This window comes from Leucopleurus acutus (genome assembly GCF_964270905.1).
Source record: "Leucopleurus acutus genome assembly, chromosome: 18".
Taxonomy (NCBI): Eukaryota; Metazoa; Chordata; class Mammalia; order Artiodactyla; family Delphinidae; genus Leucopleurus; species Leucopleurus acutus.
The window spans coordinates 46,413,937-46,438,782 of record NC_139160.1 but is presented as its reverse complement, the minus strand read 5'-3'; the positions used below and the strand labels follow the sequence as shown (position 1 = coordinate 46,438,782).

Sequence of the window (24,846 nt, the reverse complement as noted above, 5' to 3'; positions counted from 1 at the left end):
AAAACAGAGAAAACTGCTGGAGAAGCTTCATCACCTTAAGGTCCCTTCTTGCCTCAGGGCCTTACCTGAGAAGTGAGGGGAGTTGTATCTAGGGCACAGTAGAGAAAATTTTCTAGTTATAAACTATGTGATCTTACTGTTGAAAGAAATTGAAAAAGACACAAATAAATGGAGAAATGTTCCGTGCTCATGGATTGAAAGAATTAACATTGTCAAAATGTCCTTATTATCTAAAGCAATCTACAGGTTCAATGTAATCTCTATCAAAATCTCAAGATACTTTTCACAGAAATAGAACAAAACTTTCTAAAATTTACATGGAACCACAAAATGCCCTGAATAACCAAAGCAATTGTGAGAAAAAGGAACAAAGCTGCAGGCATCACACTCCCTGGTTTCAAACTATAGTACAAAGCAAAAGTAATCAAAACAGCATGGTACTGGCAGAGAAACAGAGACATAGATCAATGGAACAGAATAGAGAGCCCAGAAATAAACCCACACATATGGACAATTAATTTACGACAAAGGAGCAAAGAACATACAGTGGAGAAAGGATAATCTCTCCAATAAATCGTGTTGGGAAAACTGGACAGCCACATGCAAAAACATGAAACTAGACAACTATCCCACACCATACACAAAATTTACTCAAAATGGGTTAAAGACTTGAATGTAAGACCCGAAACCATAAAACTCTTAGAAAAAAACATAGCCAGTATGCTCTTTGACATCAATTTTAACAATATTTTTCTAGATATGTCTTCTCAGGCAAGGGAAACAAAGGCAAAAAGAAACAAATGAATTACATCAAATTAAAAAGCTTCTGCACAGCAAAGGAAACCATTAATAACTCAACAATGACCCTAATGAATGAGAGAAGATGTCTGTAAATGATATATGCAATAAGGGGTTTATATCCAAAATACATAAAGAACCCATACAGCTCAACAACAAAAGCGACCTGATTAAAAAATGGGCAGAGGAGATTAACAGACATTTTTTAAGGAAGACAAACAGATGCCCAACAGGCACATGAAAAGATGTTCAAACCCACCAGTTAATAAGGAAATGCAAATCAAAACCACAGTGAGCTATCACCTTCACCTGACAGAATGGCTATTAACAAAAAGGCAAGAAATAACATGTGTTGAAGAGGATCTAGAGAAAAGGGAACCCTTATACACTACTGGTGGGAATGTAAATTGGTGCAGCCACTATAACACAGTACGGAGATTCCTCAAAAAATTAAGAATAGAACTACCATATGATCCAGCTACCCCACTTTTGGGTATATAGTCCAAGAACAAGAAAACACTAATCTGAAAAGATATCCACACCCCTATGTTCACTGTGGCATTATTTACAATAGCCAAGATATGGAAACAATCTAAGCCTATCAACAGATGAATGGATAAAGAAGGTGTGGCATATATATATATATATATATCACGCACACACACACACACACACACACAAACAATGGAATACTACTCAGCAATAAAGAAAGATGAAATCTGCCATGTGTGACAACATGGATGGACCTTGAGGGTATTATGCTAAGTGAAATATGTCAGATGGAGGAAGACAAATATCGTAAGATCTAACTCATATGTGGAATATGAAAAACTGATAAATAAATAAAAACAAAATAATGAACAAACCAAACAACACGTAGATACAGAGAACGGAGTGGTGGTGGGAAGGGGAAGGGGAAGGCAAAATGGGTAAAGGTGATTAACTGTATGATTACAGGTGAAAAATAAAATTTTGGTGATGAGCATGTTGTAGGGTATACAGAAGTAGAAATACAATGCTGTACACATGAAACTTATTTAATGTTATAAATCAATGTTACCTCATAAATAATAATAAAATAAGTAATAATAAAATTTAAAATTTCTTAATGAATAATAGACAAACAAATAAACCATGTGATCTTAGAGAAGTACTTTGGGGCTTGATCAGAGATGCCATATCTGTAAAACATCAGGAATTAAGTGTTATCTTCCTTTCTCAATCTTGTCTACAACCTTGAGTTAATGGCCGTGCCTAACAATCCATCTCTCTGAGACCAGGAAAGCAGAAGAGATGGAGTTATTCTGGTCCACTTCCTGTCAATAACCAGGTCTTGTCAATTCTACTACCTAAATAATCTTTAAATTCAGCTCTTATTCCACTTCTCATCTTCACTTAAACTTTGCAACTGTCTCCCAACCAATCTTTCTGCCCACATGTCCTTTTCAACCATAATCCACCTCACACTGCAACCATGGTTACAAAAAATGAATATATCATGCCACCCTTTTACTGTAAAACCTCCCCACATAAACTGACAACAGGACATTTTAAAATCTGACCCTTCCCTTTACCAGCCTCCCTTACCACCCTATGAATGATACAATGAAGGAAAATCTAAGTTTTTGCATAACCCGAACTGTCCTTGCATCATACCTGGAACACCCTATACACCTTGAAATTCTTAAATATTATTAATTAAAAAGTGAACGCATGTGTAATCACCTATAGGCATAAAGAATATAGTTGACAATAAAAGACAGCTAACAATAAAATTTCATTTACAATTATTTGAGAAGTTAAGATACTGAGTTATGGCTTTATCTGTAAAGCCATATACTTTCAGAATAGTCTAGCTGAAAAGATAAAGTAGAATATTCTTAAGTTTTTTCATAAAAGAACTTTAAAAATTATACAGATATCTGGTAGGATATGAATGAAAGAAGTTTGTTTAAGCACTAATGAGGACATATATTTCTTAAATCATGAATGGAACCTCTGTACACTAGTTCCAATTCACCTATTGTAATGCATTAGGTATACTCAACTAACCTTTGTAAATAAACTTAGATTCAAGATTCAAAAGTGTTTACTATCACTCTGAGATTCTATGCATATTTTAAGTTTACGTCATTAAGTTTCTTCTTGAGTACTTTTGGAGGATGATAAACTGTGGTCAAGATAGCTTTTCTTCATACAGTGGGAAAATAAAATCACTAAAGCAATACTAATTGTTACATTTAAAAACATATTTTTGATCCCTTTTCCCTACTGCCTTCCCCCTTTCAAATAACTGTAGAGCAATTTGAATCTCCATATTCTGTGCAGTATAAAGAGTATAATGAATATCTCTAACAAACTCATCCTTACCCTTTTTACAGCATTACTATGAGGCTAGCTCTTTCTGTGTTTATAATAATGAGACTATTTATAATAATGAGCCTTTCTTAGGTAAAGGTAGTTTTACTTTCTGAGAAAACAATCAGCTGAATTTATCTCCTCTTATTTCATTATCTCACAGTATTAATCAGGAACAAATAAGTTTGCCATCTTATGCAAAAATTTGGACTGAAACAAATGGCATGCAGACTCTCTGTCTATATTGTCTCATTCAACAAAAGTGGTTAAATGCCACGGAGATCAATACTTAAGAATAATTATATATTTTGTAATAGTGCCTTTCAGTGACGATAAACAATTCCATAACGTTACCAGTTTTCTTTCATATAATGCTCATTTTACTTAAGTTGTCAACACAATGGATAAAATAATTTTTTAAAGTATTTCTCATAAGCAAAAGGTATCTAAATAACTACCATTTACATACAGATTTATAATTTATACTGTACTTTTTACACATATTATCTCATTTAGACCTTACAGATCACCCTGTGAAAGAGTATTATGAGCTCATTTTATAAAAGAGAAAATTAAACTTCAGCGATATTAAGTGACATATTCACTCAGCTAGTAAGTGGCAGAGCCAAGATTTAAGTTTAGTCTCATTCCAAATCTCTTTCATAATATACTCCCTGTTCAGGGAATAATGCTTTTCTTCCAAATGTGCAAGACGGTCCTACTATGTAAGAAGTTTTTTATACAATAAATCTCACCACCATAGTGAGTTTCACTCATTATTTCCCACAGCTCCAAAATATCATTTTAAAGCAACTATATATAAAGTACAGAAAAAGACAAGAAACCTAACTCATAGACTGAGCCAAAGCATACATACACATTATAATCCCAACTATAGTATTTTGGATGTACCCAAATACCCAAGTTCTTTCTTTGCTTATCTCTGCCTTTTCTTAGGTCTTTATCTCTTCTCTTCCTCTTCCCTCTCAACCCCTTAACTTCACAAACTACTGGTATGACTGACTGCAGGGGCAGATACCAAGATTGCATGGCATGAGTTCCATCTTTCTTTTCCACATCTAAGAGGAGAAAATAAAAGGCACTCTCTCTCTCTTTTCTTAAAGCAGTAAAATTACTTCATTAAATCTCAACCCTTGAGTACATATCTTTTTTTTTTCTTTTCCACTATGGTTTATTACAGGATATTGAATATAGTTCCCTGTGATATACAGTAGGACCTTGTTGTTTATCTATTTTATGTAACAGTAGTTTGTATATGCTAATCCCAAACTCCCAATTTATCCCTCCCCCACTCCCTTTCCCCTTTGGTAACCATAAGTTTGTTTTCTATGTTTGTGAGTCTACTTCTGTTTTGTAAATAAGTTCATTTGTATCATATTTTAGAGTCTACATATAAGTGATATCATATGTTATCTGTCTTTCTCTTTCTGGCTTACTTCACTTAGTGTGATAATCTCTAGGTCATCCATGTTGAAATGGCATTATTTCATTCTTTTTTATGGCTGAGTAGTATTTCACTGTATACATATACCACATCTTCTTTATCCATTTATCTGTCTATGGGCATTTAGATTGCTTCCATGTCTTGGCTATTGTAAATAGAGTTGCTATGAACATTTGGGTGCATATATCTTTTTGAATTAGAGTTTTCTCCAGATATATGCCCAGGAGTGGGATTGCTGGATCGTATGGCAACTCCATTTTTAGTTTTTTAAGGAACCTCCATTCTGTTTTCCATAGTAGCTACACCAATTTACATTCCCACCAATAGTGTAGGAGGGTTTCTTTTTCTCCACACCCTCTCTGTCACTTGTTATTTGTAGACTTTTTAATGATGGCCATTCTGACCGGTGTGAGGTGATACCTCACTAAAGTTTTGATTTGCATTTCTCTAATAATTAGCAATGTTGAGCATCTTTTCATGTGTCTATTAGCCATCTGTATGTCTTCTTTGGAGAAATGTCTATTTAGGTCTTCTGCCAATTTCTTGATTGGGTTGTTTGCTTTTCTGTTATTGAGTTGTATGCGCTGCGTGTATATTTTGGAAATGAAGCCTTGTATCGCATGCAAATATTTTCTCCCATTCCATACATTGTTTTTTCATTTTGTTTATGGTTTCCTTTGTTGTGCAAAAGCTTGTAAGTTTGATTAGGTCCCATTTGTTTAGTTTTGCTTTTATGTCTACTGACTTGGGAAACTGACCTAAGAAAACATTGCTATGATTTATGTCAGAGAATGTTATGCCTATGTTCTCTTCTAGGAGTTTTATGGTGTCATATCGTATATTTAAGTCTTTAAAAAGGTACTCTCTTAATATCCCCCAATGTATAGAAAGCAAACCAAAGGCAAAATATATTTCTCTAATCTTATTATTTAACTTTCTCCTAAATGTGTTTATTGGCCAAGAGGCAAGGAGACTAAGTACCAATATGCCAGTGTAAGTACTTTATCCATTTTAATTCATATTGTAACAGCATACTTTGCTAAAATAAAACTGACACAATTAAACGTGTAAGTCCAAAGCACATGATTAATTTGCTCAGACACAAAGATATCTAAATGTGTACACTTGTGTTTTCTGAATCTCATGTTTCGTAACAAGGAATACTAAAATCCGTTCCTTAATTATTTTAAGTTGTAAGATTTAAAAAGAAATAAGTTGCAATTTATTTTTACCTTGTGAAAGACCAGTGGAACGTAAGCTCCAACTATAGTTAAATCCTGCCAGAATGAAGAAACTGGGATTAAAAAAGATTCAGCCACACAAAACACAGGGTTGGATTATTGTGAGGTTAATACAATGATAAAGGTGAGTCTATACTACATACAGCTGGCTAGAAGTCCTGTGCAATTCAAATGTCTTTAGGCCTGGGATGCAGTTTGGCACCACCTGGTGGCAACCATCCACCCTAGCTTCAATATCCATGGGGTCATTCTGGATCTGGTGGCTGACTGGGGTTTCTAGGGCAGTAGCCCCAGTCCCAGGAATTCCCTGACTAGGTGGTATCCACTTTGACGTGGCTATGGAGTCAGAACAACACAGGGGGAAAGGAAACCTGTCTTCAGCTTCCCTGCTTCCAGAAATGGTTCTGTCGACTGTTTCTCAACCTACCTCTACCAATCATCTTAGAGAACAGGCGCTAGTTTACATCAATTTATGTTACCAGGGGATGCATTTTAAAGGAGTCTTTAAAAAGTAAAACAACAACGGCAACAACAAAAACTAAAAAATCAGTGCATTCTCAAAATGATTACATACCAAGGTTTATGTGGTTATGTGAATTGTTTGGAAGTAATCACATGTTACCATAGAAACAATCCCATAAATTTTAAGGTTATTAAGTTGGCCAATAAAAGCCTTTATTATAAAATCCATAACAGAATTGAGCCACAGGACTATAAGTACTTATTTGTAAAACAAAATAGTAGTATCACCTATGCCACAGGTCTAGCTCACATCTAGATCTTTCTCCTGAGATTCAGACCTTATATAATCAACTTCTACTTGCATATGTCACACAGACTTAATGAAACTAAACTAAATTTGTCATGTTTCCCAATTAAAGCCGTGTCTTTTTCTAATGCTTTAAAAACTGCATCACTATCCCCGCAGCTGCCCAATCAAGAACCTGGTGACATCCGTAACTTCTCACTCCCCAATCCAATCTAGCCAATGAATCCTCCTGACTGTTCAGTTAGGTTAGTTCCATCTCCTGAGCACTCTTCCAATCTGGCCCACTTCTCCCCGTCTCTACTGCTACTAATCCAGTTCCATCTTCACTACCCGTCTTGATAAGGGAAACAACCTCTAAAAGTGGCCTCTTTGTCTATAGCCTCATGCTCTTCCAGTCTATCCTCCACATCACAGAATGGTCTTTTTATATAAAATTAGATCATATCACGCATATTCCCCAAATCTTTCAATTGTTCATGGTCTTAGACAATGGCTCAAATGCATGATTTGGACCTGTTTCCCTCTTCTGTTTCATCCCTTACAACTCACTGCCTCTTGGTCTATGGTCTAACCACTCTGAATTATTCTATTTGTTCAAAAAACTTCATTTTGTCTTGCCTCCAGGGTGTGCATTAATTCCCCTAATTCCCTTCCCTCCCATAACTGACAGTCTTACTCTTAGTCATCATGCAGGTGTTGCATGGGTACTTCTCCCTCCACGTAATCTTCCCTGATTCCTCCCAGGGCTGAGTTAGATATACCTTGAGTCTATGTGGTCTCACCCTGTGTATCTTGCCATTTGCTTCATTATCATCATACTTTTGATCATGGTTTCTCTATTTCTCCATTAGACTACCAGCTTTGCAAAGGCAGAGGTCACCACTGTTATCTATGGCATCTGACATATATCTAGAACATGGTGGACCTTAATAAATATTTGCTAAATAAGTAAATTTATTGTTCTTAGAGCTCAAATGTAGCCTTCTCTAATATCAACCTTAGTCTGATTTAAAGTCTTGCTTGTTGACAAAGATAATAGCATACACTCAAGTCGGTTCTGATAAACTAGTATGACAATTAAGTCCATTTCAAAAATGTTTCCCTCTAAAACATCAATTTTGAAAAGCCATATGAACCATAATGATGGTATATAAAAATAACTGCTATTGAAATAAGTAGCATTTATTTTTCCCTTAATGCTGCCAATCTCTAAAAAACCTAATATATGCTGTTCTAAAAGTAACTGCATGAATAAAACTGATCCTTCTTAAAGATTATCTAACATGTCTTTAGGACCAGCAGCTATATGAGGCATAAGCAATACTTCATATTATAATTCCAGCTTCTAAAAATTTCCTGGAGAAATCACTGGCATATTATAGGAAGAACTACTGGTATCTCTTAGTACTCTCTAATTTCCTTTTCATTTCTGTCCTTCATCTGAACTAAGGTAAAGGCAAAAGGAAAAGCTAACAGGGTGATAAAAAGATAATAGGAATACCAAAATAAACAGGCCTAACATCTGATAAACCCTGTTCTAAGCTAGTTATCAAAGACCTTAGAACTTTAATATTCCATTATACTTAGATTTATGACAAATTTTCTTTAATGTATTAAAAAAGACATTATGTCATGAACTAAAGTTTAACTTTGATAAAACTATAAGCTTCGGGCTTCCCTGGTGGTGCAGTGGTTAAGAATCTGCCTGCCAATGCAGGGGACACAGGTTTGAGCCCTGGTCTCGGAAGATCCCATGTGCCGCAGAGCAGCTGGGCCCATAAGCCACAATTACTGAGCATGCGCGTCTGGAACCTGTGTTCCGCAACAAGAGAGGCCGTGATAGTGAGAGGCCCACACACCGCGATGAAGAGTGGCCTCCGCTTGCCACAACTAGAGAAAGCCGCCGCACAGAAACAAAGACCCAACACAGCCATAAATAAATAAATAAATAAATAAATAAATACTTAAAAAGAAAAAAAAAACCTATAAGCTTCAAACAAAGAGCAATAAAATATCACATAAACTTCTTGGTTTTTTTTTTTTTTACCTGTTTTCCCGTTCATACATTTCCCTGGAGGCACTTCGAAGTTGATCAATTTCTTGATTAGTTTTCAATCTGATTTGTTCCAGTTCATCACGTAGTTTATTTTCATATTCTGTTTTATAATGGTCTCTGCAAAGAGTCAAAAGGAATATCCTTTTTTTTTTGTTTGTAAAAGAAATAGGTCTTTGCCCTTCATGTAATATTTTAATATCTTATGTCAAATATGCTCTACATACAATGTTACTTGAAAAACACAGTTTAGATATAAAGCTTTAAAATTCTTAAAAATACCATTCCAAACTAGTTCCATCTGAGATTTTCTTTTAAACATATTACCCTAAAGGCTTAATTACTATAGAAAATGTTCATTCATGTTGAATAATTATTCATCTTCAAAAATATTTTACTAATTTAACGCATATGGCAAAAGACTTGAAAACTAATGCATTATGGAAGGTCATTCATTTAGAAACAATGATCTGATGTGGTGCATACTGGAAGACAATTAATCTTAAAAAAAATGACCCGAATGTACTCTTTACAAAACCTTTCCTTCTAAGCACAACAATCATAGCCACTGTGATCTCTTAGCAAAGTCACAAAGCGTTACACAGGGTATTAGCAGAAGCACAAACTGATGAAAAATACCACAAGCTGGGAAAAAAGTTATTAAGAATAAATAATTCAAGGATTATAAAGGCTATTGGTATAAAGGAATAGCTTATTCATCTACTTGAAGAGAGAAGACAGGATTGAAATGCAGGAGTCTGATTCCAGAGCCTGTATCTTAAACCAGTACTCAATGCTGTCTCTCCTTATTCTTTTATGTTTCACACAGTCAAGAAAAGGTCAGCTTAGTCAGGCTCCACACAATTACATTTTCTTCAAAAATATACTTCTATAAAGATATTTATATACTTCCATAAAACATTTATGTAGAGATCTTAGTCACTGGGAATTAAAAAGGTTATATCGGGCTTCCCGGGTGGTGCAGAGGTTGAGAGTCCGCCTGCCAATGCAGGGGACACGGGTTCATGCCCCGGTCTGGGAAGATCCCACATGCCGCGGGGCGGCTGGGCCCGTGAGCCATGGCCACTGAGCCTAAGCGTCTGAAGCCTGTGCTCCGCAACGGGAGAGGCCACAACAGTGAGAGGCCTGCGTACCGAAAAGAAAAAAAAAGGTTATATCATAAGAAAAAATAAATAAAAATAATCATAGTGTATATATCGCTACCTAAAAGAAATAGGCTCTTGGTTGTTGGAAAAAACAAAATATCTTAAGAAAAAAATCAATTAGAATATGAGTAACTTATGAGGAAACAAAATGAACGATTATTGTAATATCATCCTATAGACCTTACAAAAAAATCACTATTCTTCCCCAAAGCCATGAGTTCCCTCAAAGAAGCTGGTGTTAATTTATATCTATTGATATGGAAAATAATGTAAATCTTACCTTGATGTTACGTACTTTTCATACATCTCTTCTCTAGCCTTTTTGGTTTCTTCAAGTTGAGTTTGAAGTCTTTCAAGACGATCCTCTTCATGGGCACAGCGAACACTAAGCTCCATATTTTGGCGGTTGAGATATTCTTTATCTTTTTGCAGTAAAGTAACAGTATGCTGTAAGGTGGCTACCTACACACACGCAGAGACAGACAGTGTCCAGAGCAATGTCCTCTTACTTTTCAAGGCTTACTGAGTTATTTTCTTTCATTTGTGCTTTTGTTCAACATATAAAGAGGGCTAATCCTTACCATGAAAATTTTCATATAAACACAGCTACTAAAAAATCCCTTCTTTCCAGCGATTACATCAGAAAGGAAGAAAAATGTCCCTCTCACAATTCTGCCCTGAGCTGTGTCCACAATCACGGTACAATAAAATACAAGTGACTCTATAAGCTTACCTCTTTTGATAATTCACTTCCTTCTTTAGCTTGAATTATGTGAGAGGCTTCAAGTGTTTCATGTTTTCTCCTTAAGTCAGTTACTTCCTGTTCAAGTGCATCACGCTCACTATAAAATTCAAATACATTTATTTATTTTTACTAAAATAAAACTCAAACACATATGTAAATTCTATGTCTCTTTTTATAACGAACATTTTAAAAGCGTCAATTATGTTTCAGGAAACTGAACAGAGATATTTCAGTGTCATTCCATGAACGATAAAGTATCTGCTTTTCAAATTTAGAAGGGACTCTGTTCAAGACCTTGTTCAGATACATAAACATGAATTTATTATCTTCAAAAAATAAATATGTAAGCTACACTAATCAGCAAAGTAAATAATAAAACTTTCTAAGGTACACTCTGGTATCTTTTCATTAATCATCTTCAGTCTAATCTTGAAGCCAAAACTTTTAAAGAATTTAAAACATGGCTCTAGGCTTTCAGTTGTTAGGCTAAAAAGGCCTTAAATCATCACTCAGATTGCATAGATGATACACAGGCAGGCATTCTTGTGGTTATTTCATTCACAAATTGTTTATGATTATCCAGAGATTCTTATTTCCATTTTCAGACCAGCTCTTTCCCCAACACAGCAAAACCAAGAACTGGACCAACCCTACAAACAGGTATCTTAAAAAATGAGCAGAGAAATAGATTTGCTAATTCTTAACTTGCTCTCTGCAGTGAGAATCAGTTCCTTTGCACTTGATTTCATTTACTCCCCTGGTGCTTCCATGGAGAGAGTTATTAAGAACTGTTTTTCTTTTCATTAGATTTTCAATAACTCATTTAGAAAGATGACTTCTAAGATTTCTTCTGCTTAACAAAGTATTATAATTATACTTGAGCAAAGCACAAATTGAAAAATAACAATCACCCATAAACCCACTAATTAAAGATGACTATTAATATTTTGGTAATATTACTTTAAGTATTTTATGCCTTTACATACAAATGTTTTTATTCTCACAAAGTAAGGACTTTTGCTATGATTTTTTAATGTAAAAAGTAGATTATAAAGCATGATACAGCAAAATACTCATGAACTTGCTATCCACAGCTGATGACAGTTACATTTGTCTATATTTGCATTAAAGTTTTGTTCTGTATTTTAAAAAGATAGAACACTATGAGTAAAGCTGAAGTTCCCTATATTTTCTCACTTTTCCAGTATCATCCCCTAAATACAATGATAAATTTCCATATCATATGTTTTTTTACATACTTTTACTCACCAATTGTTAATATTTTGTCATATTTACTTTGTAATATTTACTAAATATTACTTTGTCATATTTATTCTCTCCCTCTCTGTTGTTCATATATGTGAATAAATATACATATGTGAATTTACATATATAAAAATACATACGCATATACAGGTATACACGTCTACACACACGCACACAATTCTACATGTGCATTTTTTTCCCCCTCAACTATTTGTCATACGCAGACATTAGGTCCTTTTATCCCTAAATAATTTGGTGTGAATCCAAAGGTTAAAGATATTCTCTTATGTAATCAGAATATAATCATCGGGACTTCCCTGGTGGTCCAGTGGTTAAAATTCTCCCTTCCTTTGTCTTTCACGACATTGACCTTTTGTAGCGCACAGGCCAACTTTATAGAATGTTGCTCAACTGTCATTTGTCTGATGTTTTTCTATGACTAGATTTAGATCAAGCATTTTGGGCAGGAATATTACAGAAGTGATAATGTGTCCTCAATACATCAAATAAAGATATATTGAGATGATGTCACTTAATCTCATTATTGGTGACAATAACTTTGATCATTTGCTTAAGGTGGTATCTGCCGAAGTTCTCAACTATAAAGGTATCTTTTTGCCCTTTGCAATTAATAGGTAATCTGTGGGAATTTTTTTCTTTTACAACGCTTCACAGTTTACTGAGTCCTATAAAATAACTGGATAATTGATTCTACACACTTTCAGTGACATCTGAAAGGAAGAGATATTCACCCAAATTTGCTATAGGATATATTTTAACATTCTGCTCTCTAATATACTTTTACCCAGTGGCTTTAGCTTCCAATGATGACTCTAAATCAAACAGTATTATGAGGTTACAAAATAGTAATTCCAATAAGCATATGTATTTATTGGTTGGCATTCTACTGTGAAGATCCTCTTTATTTACTAGCACACACTCAAGGACTCTTATTCTGTTCAATGGATTGTAACTCATTATCGTTAATATTCATCTTGATATTCAAGTTGTACCTATTTGGCCAGTTGGATCCCCTTCAAACTAGCTATCGTGGTGTTGAACTGGAATTAGAAATATCAGTATGATCTTATCCATAGTATGTTAAGCCATCCTTTCACTTGCCTCTTCATTGCGCCTCTGCCTACTGAAAGGGCCTAGAAATAACGTTCAATGTAGCAATGACCAGGACCCAAATCTTAATTTCTGAATAGCATTCTCCACTAAAAGGAACCAAGACTCCTTAAAGAAAGGGCTGAGGCAACGAAGTCACAAAATAAACCTGAGAACTTTCTGTTATGCCAGAAAGTTTAGGAACTGCTTGCTTTGGGGGTGGGAGGGTGAGGAAGAAAGAAAGAAAGAAAGATGGGCACATGCATTTTGCTTTTTAAAATTTAATATTATGTGTTTGACTTATCCATATATACATTCAGATCTAATTTAATGATTTTAATTGTTACGTAGAATTACATTATAAAAATAAATCACAATCTATTTTCCATGCTGCTGTTGAAAAGCATTTGAATTCTTTCTAATAATGATGCAGCTAACATCCATATATCTGTTTTCTTTTGCACCTTTGTGAGAACTTATCAAGGACATAAAAGTGATTTTTTTTCCCCCAGTTTATCTTATATGTTTGTGACCAGACCATTTTTTAAAAATCCATTCTTTCTATTGAGTGAACCACAGGATTCACAGTTTGAGCCACTCTTGCTTGGTTGTTTTTCTGTTCCATTTCTAGCACATGATGATGCCTATTATGTTTTTATTTCTTAGGTTTTCATTATAGAAAATAAAACACACATAAAGAGAGATGCTAAAGTGAGACACCTCCCCACCCCCACTTTCATCACTCACCTGCAAGAATTATCAACTCAGGACTCATCTTGGTTTGTTTACCCTTCATTCATGGCCACCCTGGATTATTCTGATGACTATGCCTTTTAGTTTTCTCCTTTCATATTTCACTTATTATTGCTATAGATTTATAGCAGCAGACAGGACATCAAAACACCAACTCAAAGTATCATATTACCATCACAACCTACTTCATTTTGAAATGATTCTTTTGAAATCTAGCTTTCTTTGAAAGCCCAATAGTATAGCTGTCATGGATTTCAAGCTCCAACAATCACTATATTTTGACATAACAGTGCATACATAATAATACATAATGCATGTCAGTCATGCTGGGAGTAGGAGCACCAATGTTATATCCCCCAGATCCTGGCAAATTTACTTATGGTGTTTTACAATTTATAAAGCATCCATTCAATTAACAAACACTCATTGAGTGACTGCTTTAGTTCAAGAATTATTTTAGGTGCAGGTAGATGTAGCAGTGAACAATTAGGATCATCTCTCTATATATATGCATACATATATATACTTTCATAAATATTACTTTATTTGATCTTCTTAATTTATATAGTGCAGTTATTGTATTAGCACCATCTGAGAGATGACAAAACTTTGGCTTAGAATGTTAAGATTTCCTAGGGACATACAGCTAAAGTGGTGGTTCATTAGTACATTCCAGCAAAAAGAAAATTCTTTGCCTTAGCAGCAGCACAATATGAAACATATCCTCAGAAAGTATTATTTTTTGAAAGTATGTGTGCCTTTTGTCAAAAAGGAATAGCTGAAAAAACTTTAGATAAAACTGCAAACTATTTAAATTGATGCCATAAAATAAAAATAATCAAGTAAGATTTCAAAAATATTTACACACATAGGATTTCACTGGGTTCCTATCTTCTAAGGCATCACATTTTAAAAGACAAAAGCAGCTTCTAAATAAAATAAAAACAACTGACATAAAAATACAATCTAAATCCAACAAACTGCCAAAACTGCATGTTTCTGCGCAATGAAGACTAAGGTATATGTCAAGAGAATAAGAAGACATAAGGTATATGTCAAGAGAATAAGAAGACAAGCCACAGGCTGGAAGAAAATATTTGCCAAAGACATATCTGATAAAGGACTATTATCCAAAATGTATAAAAAACTATTAAAACTCAACGGTAAGAAAACAAACAACCCAATTAAAAAATGAGCCAAAGACTTTAACAGACACCTCACCAAAGAAGATATACAGATGGCAAATAAGTACATGAAAAAATGTTCTGTATCATGTCATCAGGGAAATGCAAATTAAAACAACGAGATATGACTACACACCTATTAGAATGGCCAAAATCCAGAACAATGATAACAAATACTGGCAAGGGAGTGGAGCAATGGGAACTCTCATTCATTGCTGGTGGAAATGCAAAATGGTACAGACACTTTGGAACAGACAGTTTGGTGGTATCTCACAAAACTCAACATATTCTTACAATACAAGTATGCTCATGCTCCTTGGTATTTACCCAGAGGAGTTGAAAATTTATGTCCATACAAAAAACTGGCACATGAATATTTATAGCAGCCTTATTCCTAACTGCCAAAACTTGGAAGCAACCAAGATGTCCTTCAATAGGTGAATGGATAAATTATGGTACATCTTGACAATGGAATATTATTCATTATTCAATAGCACATTATTATCCAATGAATATTATTCAAAAGAATACTATTCATTATTCAAATGAGCTATCAAGCCATGAAAAGACATGGAGGAACCTTAAGTGTATATTTCTAAGTCAAAGAAGCCAATCTGCAAAGGTTCCATATGGTATGATTCCAACTATATGACATTCTAGAAAAGGCAAAACCATGGAGACAGAAAAAAAATAAGATACAAAGTAGAATTAACGACATTGATGGTAAGAATTCAAGTGACTCTGATGCATGCTAAAAATGAGAACAACTGTAGCCATCTTAACTACTTACCTCTTGACTTTACCATAGTTCTCTTGACGGTAGTCTCCTTGCTGAATTAACTGTTTTGTGTCTGCTAATTCTAAGGCCAAACGTTGACATCTAATTTGAAGCTCAGAGTAGTTTCTGCGATCTTCCTCATAAGTCTATAAATAAAAACAATAATAAGGCATTTCAAGTACCAAACGTACTTGACCAAATTCTGTACTGAATTCTTCTGTTAAGCTGTGCATATCTTTGTAATTTTAAAAAATCCTCAATTTTTCTATTTAGTAATGTTTCCCTACTCAAAGACAGGTAATCTTAAACTCACTGAGAAGTCTGTAAATTCATTTGTTTAAAACTTGAGCTCTGTTTTTTAAAGAAAAAATAGGTCAACTATGCTTTGGTTAATAGAATAATACATAAAATGACTACTAATGTTAAGGATGTTTTCAACATTTACTGAGTTACTATCAGATGCTAAGGACACAGAAATGAATAAAACACTGACCCTGCTCTTGAGGAGTTTACAACGAGAGACAAAGAGCCACATGAACATCAAACATTCACAATGAAAAATAGTTACTGAAGAGATTAACCATGCATTTTCAGTTGTGGTATTCAGAAAAAAAGGAGTTTTGTGGCACTTGGAACCTATTTCTACATTGATCTTCCTTGTACTCATCAGACTGGTAGAAAGGGACTGCAGAGATGTGGAAGGGGGTAGAAGTGAAAACCTTAAAAGCACACCTGGCCCTGCTTACTACAAGCCTCGTTTTTCGCCATTTCTCATAATCATACTTCACCTCCAACCCTAATAAAGATCTGAGGTTCTCTGAACACACTACACTTCCTCTAACCCAGCGGTCCCCAACCTTTTTGGCAGCAGGGACCAGTTTCGTGGAAGACAATTCTTCCATGGATTGGGGCTGCGGGGGTGGGGGATGGGGGGGCAGTTGGTTCAGGCAGTAAAGCGAGTGATGGGGAGCGATGGCGAGTGGCAGATGAAACTTCGCCTGCTCACCTGCTCACGTGCTGCTCACCTCCAGCTGTGCGGCCCAGTTCCTAACAAGCCGTGGCCCGGTAGCGGTCCGTGGCCTGGTAGCGGTCCGTGGCCCGTAGGTTGGGGACCCCTGCTCTAATCTGTTCGCACTGCCTGAATAGCTGAATACTATCAATACTCCTTTAGAGTATTGATCTTAGTGTATCATCAAATTCGTTTTTTTACATCAGAGTGTAAACATCTCAAGGGCATGGACTTTGTCTTGCTCACCATTGGATCTCCATCACTTTACACAGGACTTGGTATAGAGTAAGAATGAAATACTTTTCAATAAATCAATGAAGAAATGCAGGAATATGGGAATGGGGAGGAGAAGCAGGACACAGAGACGGAGTTCCCACTTCTTCTCCCACTTTGAGCTCATCAGATCTTGCAAGCAGTCATCAACTCCACCCCCAGAACCTGTCACGGGAAATACATCCTGTCCCAAGTCATTCTTTTTTAAGGAGCTGATGAGCTCAGTGTGGTCAGATTCAGTCCACAAATACTGACCGAACTATTTCTAAGTGACAGGTCCTGGGCTAGACACTGTAGATACAAAGATAAGTAAGACTGTTTTTGTCCCCTTTAAACTATTAGACATGACTTTGAAATGTTAGCTCCCACATTTCTATCAAAGGGCTGTTTGAAAAATGTAATAATGGAAAAACTATACTGGCTGTGCTTTGCTTTGGTACATACTATGTTCTTCTGCACTGATGTTCTCCATGAGAATGAAATGCTACTATGTGGTATTTATTAGAGGATCATAGCTGAGGATACTCTATCATCTCCCCAAAGAATCATCACACACGTCATTTCTGACCTAAGTCCCAGAAGATGCTTTAGTTCCCCTGAAGAATGCTTTTACCCTTCTAAACACTACTAATCATGTAACTGTTTTGGGAGAGTGTATAGTGTTATAGTTAGGATGGAAAGCTCCAGAATTCAACTGTCCGGAACTGAATTACCTGCAGTAACACTTCGAGCAGGTTTACATCTCAGCACTTGATTGTCCTCATCTACGTCATCTACCCTGTAGAGTTGTTGTGAAGATTATATCAAGTAATACATGAAAAGTGCTTATAAAAATGCTTAGCACATAGTAAATGATCATGAACTATAAATTAATATCATCACAATGCTTTTCCTTTGCTTTGGCTCCTAGGGAGATTATAGCCAAATTGATAGCTCGACCTTAATAATTGCACAAAGACTGGGACAGACTCCTGAGGAATATAAACATTTAAAGGGTGAGGAAAGGACAAAGAGCCCTAGGAACCCGAGGGAGTATTCACAGAAACAGAGGGTGAACCAGGGGTGTGTGGCAGGGACAACCGTAGAAGAGCTACTTTGAGGAGACAAGACTGTCAGGGGTACTAATTACTACTGAGAAGAGACCCATAAACAAATCCATTAACTCTTCAGGGATGGGGACAGAAAGTAGACTGCCAGGGGCTAAAGCAAATATATCTGAATATACAATATGTCCTTTTTCGTGTTATGATACATGCATTCTCTTGCTTAATACTTAACTTTATGATGGAGCAAAGTATTATCCTCATTTTTACAGTTGAGGAAACTAGGCTTGGAGAGGATAAAAGTCTCAGAGCTCATGAACAGTGTGGTAAGGACTCCAATCTAAATTTGTCAAACACCCGAACTGTAGGCAATTCTCTCCTTAGTTTAAGAGTGGAGAAAGTGAAGTAGCTAGAGAAGAAAATAGAGATAAATGAAGGTTTCAAAAGATGGAACAAGCTTGGACATGTTAAAATATCGATGGGAAAGAACAGCAAAAGAGGTACTGATGCTGGAGAAAATGGGCATGGTCGGGGGGCAGAGCAGTAAAGCCCCTAAGAAGGCTCAGGGTGTGGGTTCCATCTTCACTGTGAAGACTTGTCTTAGACCAGCAGCCATGCTCATATCATGGCAGGCTTTTCTCCAGCTGATACAGTGTTAAAAACTTGAATTTGGATGTCCTCAGGTAGCTCTTATCAATGCCCTACAAGTCACAGAATACTCCTTACCCTACTGCTTCACCTATTTTCTACTATCACTTGGTTTCTAAAGGCATATGACTTTCCACTCCTTGAAAGGCTCTTCCCACTATAAACAGTAAGAACAAACAAACAAAACCGAACGAGTGCAGATGTAAATATGCTTATGGCAAGAAACTGTGGGAGTTCTCATCTGAGGATTTCCATTTTCTCTGTGCAATGAAATACCAAGTCATTTGCTGAGAGGGAGAAGGAAAGTGGAAAGCTGGAGATGTGAGGAGAGTGGTGAATGCCTAAAATAACTGCTGTGAAAAATGAGAGAACTAGAAAAAATAGAATTACAGCACAATTGTGTGGGCCCGTTCGAAGTCGGTAACAATAAACTTACAGCCTTGTTACTGCCTCTGTGATTTTCTCCAGTAGCGCTCATGTAGAAAAATAAAGAGTTGAGATTCTGTCAGGCAGGTTCGATAAAAAGACAGGGAGGAATTCGACAACACTGACAAGAGAAAGGTTTAAGACTGATAACATGATGAAGAGGGAAGAAAAGACATTTAGGAAGATATGGATAAAAAGAAAATTATATGGATTGGCAATTCTGCTAAAGATAGGTTGAAAGCAGTTGATTGAAAAACGTGGAAATACAGGAAGTAGTATGTTCAGTGGTCAGCCTGAATTGATAACTTCAGAAGTAAATCAGTTCTGGGAGACAAGGAACAGAACGTGGGCCATGAACCTGAGTGCTAAAGAAAAGAAGAGGTAATCATTCAGAATGAGAAGATCAATGACGTGCAAGGCCAAGGTCGTGGATGAATCTCAAGAAGTAACCCAGGCAGCAGCTAAGGTAGAAAGGAAGACTAAATCTAGACCGCGGGTTCCACTGAGTAAAAAACAAAGTCCCAGTGGTCTGCAAATGAAGAAGGTTATAGAGTAGGGCATCTAGATGAAATGAATGCCCCCTCAAAGGTAGGGGTTTATGTGAGTGTGGAAGTGCCAAAATCTAAGATCTAGAGAGGACATCAATACCTTGCCCTGAAATATACAGGGTATAAACTTCTGGAGCAGAGAGCAATTCCATAGGAGATATGCGTATGTGTGTATTTATTATATTGTACATGCATATGTCTGTAACATAGTATATATGTGTGGGTGTGAATATATATATATATATATATATTCATTCTTTAAATATAAACATTATATGACCAAGTATAAGCAGAAGTTCAATACAGGAATGTACATATCCTACCAAATCTTCTAAGACTTTTCAACTGAAAAACTTCCCCTTAAATAAAATGATTACCCTTATATTTTGAAAAAAATAATCTGCTTCACTTACTATTAGCAAATAAAATACATTAAGGCATAGCTTTGGAAAAAAAATAAAAAATAAAAAATGAATCAAACCCATGACTGTGTAGAACTTTAAGGCTAAGGCTAAAGATGGTAGAGAAGACTACTTCGTATTACTCCTATGTATTCTTCCTGACCCAAACTCAGCAATACCTTCTGTGGGAAGACTCCAAGCCCCAAATCTGAGTTAGATGTCTGTCTTACATTTTTCCACAGCACCTGGTTCTTACCTCATCAGAAAACACATCACATGTGCTGTGAGCAGCCATTACTTGCCTCTCACATCAAAGGAAAAACTAAAGGAAATTTTCTATAATTCTAGTACCTAGTACTCTGCCTATAACATAGAAAGTATATAATTAATGTTTCTGGAAAAGAAGGAGCAAAAGAGGATATTAAATAGACTGAAACCAAAGAAGGAAAAAGCTTAATCTTTTCAAACATAAAGAAAGAGAACACAAAATTTCCAATCACCAGCCATTTCTAACAGAAAATTTCTACATAAGAAGTAAATAGGTTTGGTTAACAGCAAGTCTCAATGTCCTTTTTGAATAAAGAAAAAAAACTGCATAGGGATAATGACAATTAAGTCACTGAGATTTCAACTGTTTGCCAGTTTTCTACACATCTAGAATGGAACTGACTTTGATTGCCAGAGTTAATGTCATCTTTTCCATCTCCTAAATTATTCATAAGAGGAAATAATAGAAGGCTATCTCTAGCCTGAAAAAAGTAAATCTGTTATTGTAGTTGCAAGTTTTCTTGTCTTGTCTGTAATCCTCGGTTTTCCTGATACGCACCCTGAAGCTCCTTGGAGACCTGCCTTATCTCTGGTTACAGCCAGTAACCCTCACATAGTAAACGCTGGAAATGTTTGTGGTGTCAACTAATGTTGAAATATAAAGGGACTATACAGCACTAGCATTTAAAATAACCAGCTCAAGATGTAGCAAAAGTGACTTTAAAAATTAAGGATTAATAAATCATCAGTTTTCCAACTGAAATTAAAGAATATTATCATAAATCTGCAAATAAAACACCTCAGTTGAAACAATGATATCAATGCAACATATACGCAGAATTTTCTCAAAGATTTTGAGAAAAGCAGCTTGAAAGGGGCTTCTATTTCTCAGTCTGGGTGGTGGTTAAATGGGTGTGTTCACTTTGTGAAAAGTCAATTAAAATTTCTTTACAACACAAACGTTTTAAAAAAGTAAGACAAGAGGCTTCAACCAGGAAAACGCTAACTGGGGAGAAGTTCTGCAGGGATCCTGGTCTTAGGAATGGAAAGGGGGACATGCAAGGGTCACACTGAAGGGGGAAAGGGCTGAGCAGGATGGAAGGGGGTAATAAAGAGACACTCAGTTTTTTACTCTATATATTTCTCTACTGTTTGATATAAAAACTGAAAAAATTATATTATACAGTGTTTTGGCAAAGTTATCAACTATTAGGCCTTTTATATTTAAAATGAGATGTCTTCTCTCCCCCATCCCCCTGCAAGGCTCTTATTTCCAAACACCACCAGCTGAGCGTTTCACAGTTACAGAATTTCAGAGATGAAAGATAGACTGGAGATAATCTATTACTAACTTCTTATTTCCATGACAAGAACATTAAGGCCTAGGGGGGTTAAGTGATTTGTCCTTAAGTGTGGCACTTCCACACTCACATAAACCTCTGGATTCCAGAACTAGCAGAGATAGAGCTAGAATTTAGGTTCTTGAACTCATAAATAGTTCATTCCTTTCTTAATTTCAAGTTTCTGTTTTTTAAAGATTCTATTCCATGCAACCTATAAAACCACTGATTGGAAGTTAATATTATTTACTGCTCAAATCCAGAGTGTTAAAAAAACTTATTGCAAATTTTACAGGTTCAAATATGGCACATGCATAATTCATATTTAAATTTGGACTCCCCTCCTTTAAAACAATTACTACAATTATTCCTTAAATATGTATTTAAAAAATAATTTGACAAAATAACATCGAACCTAAATGTTTTCTACAAAAAGTAAAAATGTATTCAAAGATTCAATAGGCACATTTTAAACAGCTGCTGTATAAACCCAAAAGCAATTACTTTAGATACAATTTCTAAGCATCATTTAAATCATCTGTCTCTCACACCATGTAACTGAGAAGAGAGTGGTAACCTATGTTTCAAAATAAATCTTTAATAAATGAAGTGATCTCCTGCCTGGGGAGAGACAGAGCAGCTAAGAAAATTAGAAATGGGAAATAGTGTCATTTATCTTATGGTCAATGGTTCAGATCAGAAGCAGTTTACGTTGGATAGCAGTTTAGTGAATGAGAAGAAATGTCTTGATTAGCTATTCTGAGAAAATGAGAATTCACTCCTCAGAACTCTTACAAGTTTCACATTGCCTATAATCTACTCCAAGCAACTAAATACTGAAAAGAACAAGAAACCTAATTAATCTTTGATTGTTAAAGACTGTTTCTTTAAGAAACAACAGTCTGTTTGCTCCCAGAGACTACTTTTTTGTTGTTAAGATCCTCAAGAAATGTATTATTTAAGAAAAAATTCTGGACTTCTTCTAAGGTCTTAAGGAAAAAAAGACAAAACTGAAGAACTGAAAGTCTACTCTGGGTTAAAAAGAAAACATGAACATTTAAATATTTTATATTACATGATAATCTTCAATATCTTTTCAATAAATGTGAACTCAAACATAAAAGTTGAAGCTTTTCTAAAAGGAAAAATTTTAAACAATAATGAAGAAAGAGATGAGAGATGAAGAAAGGTAACTTTCATCAAGCGTTGTGGACATCAGATTAAGATAGAGACATGGGGTCAAATCTGTCTCTGCTACTAACTGCCCCAGCAAGCCAAGGTCTCCGGACCTTCTCTTTTTTTGGCCACACTGGGTGGCTTGTGGGATCTTAGTTCCCCAACCATGGATTGAACCCGGGCCCAAGACAGTGAAAGCATCAAGCCCTAACCACTGGACCGCCAGGGAATTCCCAAGGTCTCTGGATCTTAACTGCTGCCTCTGCAAAGTGAGGACACTAATTCACCAACTCATTTTATGTGCCTACTATTGTACTAAACATTGTATGACTATTATTCATAACTAGCTCATGGATCTAGCAGAACCCTCCATTGCTAAACCATATGTTGATCTGTTGAGAGGCAACTTTTATAGCCAACATTTTATTCGGCAAACTACAAGAACAAATTTGAAGTACTGGCCTTTCAACAGGTATTGACCCAAATATGACTGAACCAAAAATATTTAAATCTTAACATTTTAAAATAGACCAAGTGGCTAAATTATCTTTAAAATCTCCCTTACAATTCAAAGAAGTTAAGTATATCAATGCAAAAAGGTATGGTTTCCCATGCCTTTTAAGTGATTTAGATAAGCATTAAAAGTATTAATAAGTGTGGGTAGAAAGAATAAAAAATTAAGTTGATTCACCAGTTTACGGTCAGGTTCAAATAATTTTTTTTTAGCTCCTTTTTTTTGCGGTACGCGGGCCTCTCACTGCCGTGGCCACTGCCGTGGCCTCTCCTGTTGCGGAGCACAGGCTCCGGACGCGCAGGCTCAGCGGCCATGGCTCACGGGCCCAGCCGCTCCGCGGCATGTGGGATCCTCCCGGACGGGGGCACGAACCCGCGACCCCTGAATTGGCAGGCGGATTCTCAACCACTGCGCCACCAGGGAAGCCCTTTTTTAGCTCTTGAAGCAAATGAGGATGTATGGTGCAACAACAGGTGACTCATTCATGGCAAAAGAAAGTCATTTTTGTTTTACAAGTAAATTACTGTAATTATTTAAAATACTTCAACAGTTTAAACATACACAAACAATTTTATAAATTTTTATAAGTTTTATAAATGAAAAGATATATATAATGGAATTATCATTACATACTGGTAAGTTTAAGAGCAAGAATTTCATATTTTTTTATCTCTTTCTTCCCTCTCTTCCTCTTTGACTCCCATCCACATCCCCAGGTAACTCATGTTAAGTAACATGTATCTTTCCCTATTCTTCTCCATGTTCATATACTCATGAACACACACAACACAAATGGGAGGATGGATACCTGGTGTAAATCCTAAATCAACTGATATGCTCTAATTCATTCTTGTCAATGATTGCACAATATTCCAGGGTGTACACTGTACGTGGTTTATGCAAACGTTTCCTTGTTGTGTTGACAGGCATTTACGGTTACATACTAGTATTTTACTCTATGGGACAGAGTCCCAGCACTGGGGTTGCTGTGTTGAAGAACGCTTATTTTCCATTTTAACTGATGTTGTCAGATGTCTTTCCAAAAGGCTATGGCAGTTCACTTTTCCATCAGTAACATTTGTATCTTTTTCCTTATATCTACACAGATATCAGACCTTTTCCATTTTTGCCAACCTGAGTTCTCACTGTTACTTTAATTGTATTTCCCAAAATGCTAGCTAGTTTGAGCACCTGGACATTTGGATTTGCACTTTTTGTGAAATGCCTATTATAGTCTTTGCCCATTTTTCCATTGGGTTGTCTATTTCTTGTTAATTTCTAAGAGCTAGAAATAGTGCTGATACTAACTTTTGATCATCTGCATTCCAATTTTTGTCCCAAATGGGTACTTTAAATATAAAACTTTGCCTGTGGTTTCCTTTTTGTCTTTTTCTTTTAAAGCTTTTTGTTTCTCTGTCTTGGCTAAGATTACCCCAACCTCTAGAACAGCACTGTCCAATAGAACTTTCCACAATGGTGAAAATGTTCTATATCTGTACCATCCAATATAGTAGT

General features: G+C 35.8%; 1 protein-coding gene across 2 annotated transcripts in view; it reads right to left on the bottom strand.

Moving 5' to 3' along the window:
• PIBF1 (progesterone immunomodulatory binding factor 1) overlaps positions 1–24,846 on the bottom strand; it is a 219,319-nt gene that overhangs the window by 159,188 nt on the left and 35,285 nt on the right. For both annotated transcript variants that reach the window (XM_082859326.1, XM_082859327.1), the window contains exons 6-9: positions 15,699–15,832; positions 10,584–10,692; positions 10,131–10,312; positions 8,679–8,804 (exon numbers count right to left, since the gene is read on the bottom strand). In XM_082859326.1, coding sequence (XP_082715452.1) covers positions 8,679–8,804; positions 10,131–10,312; positions 10,584–10,692; positions 15,699–15,832 — 551 coding nt within the window. The remainder of the gene's footprint in view (positions 1–8,678; positions 8,805–10,130; positions 10,313–10,583; positions 10,693–15,698; positions 15,833–24,846) is intronic.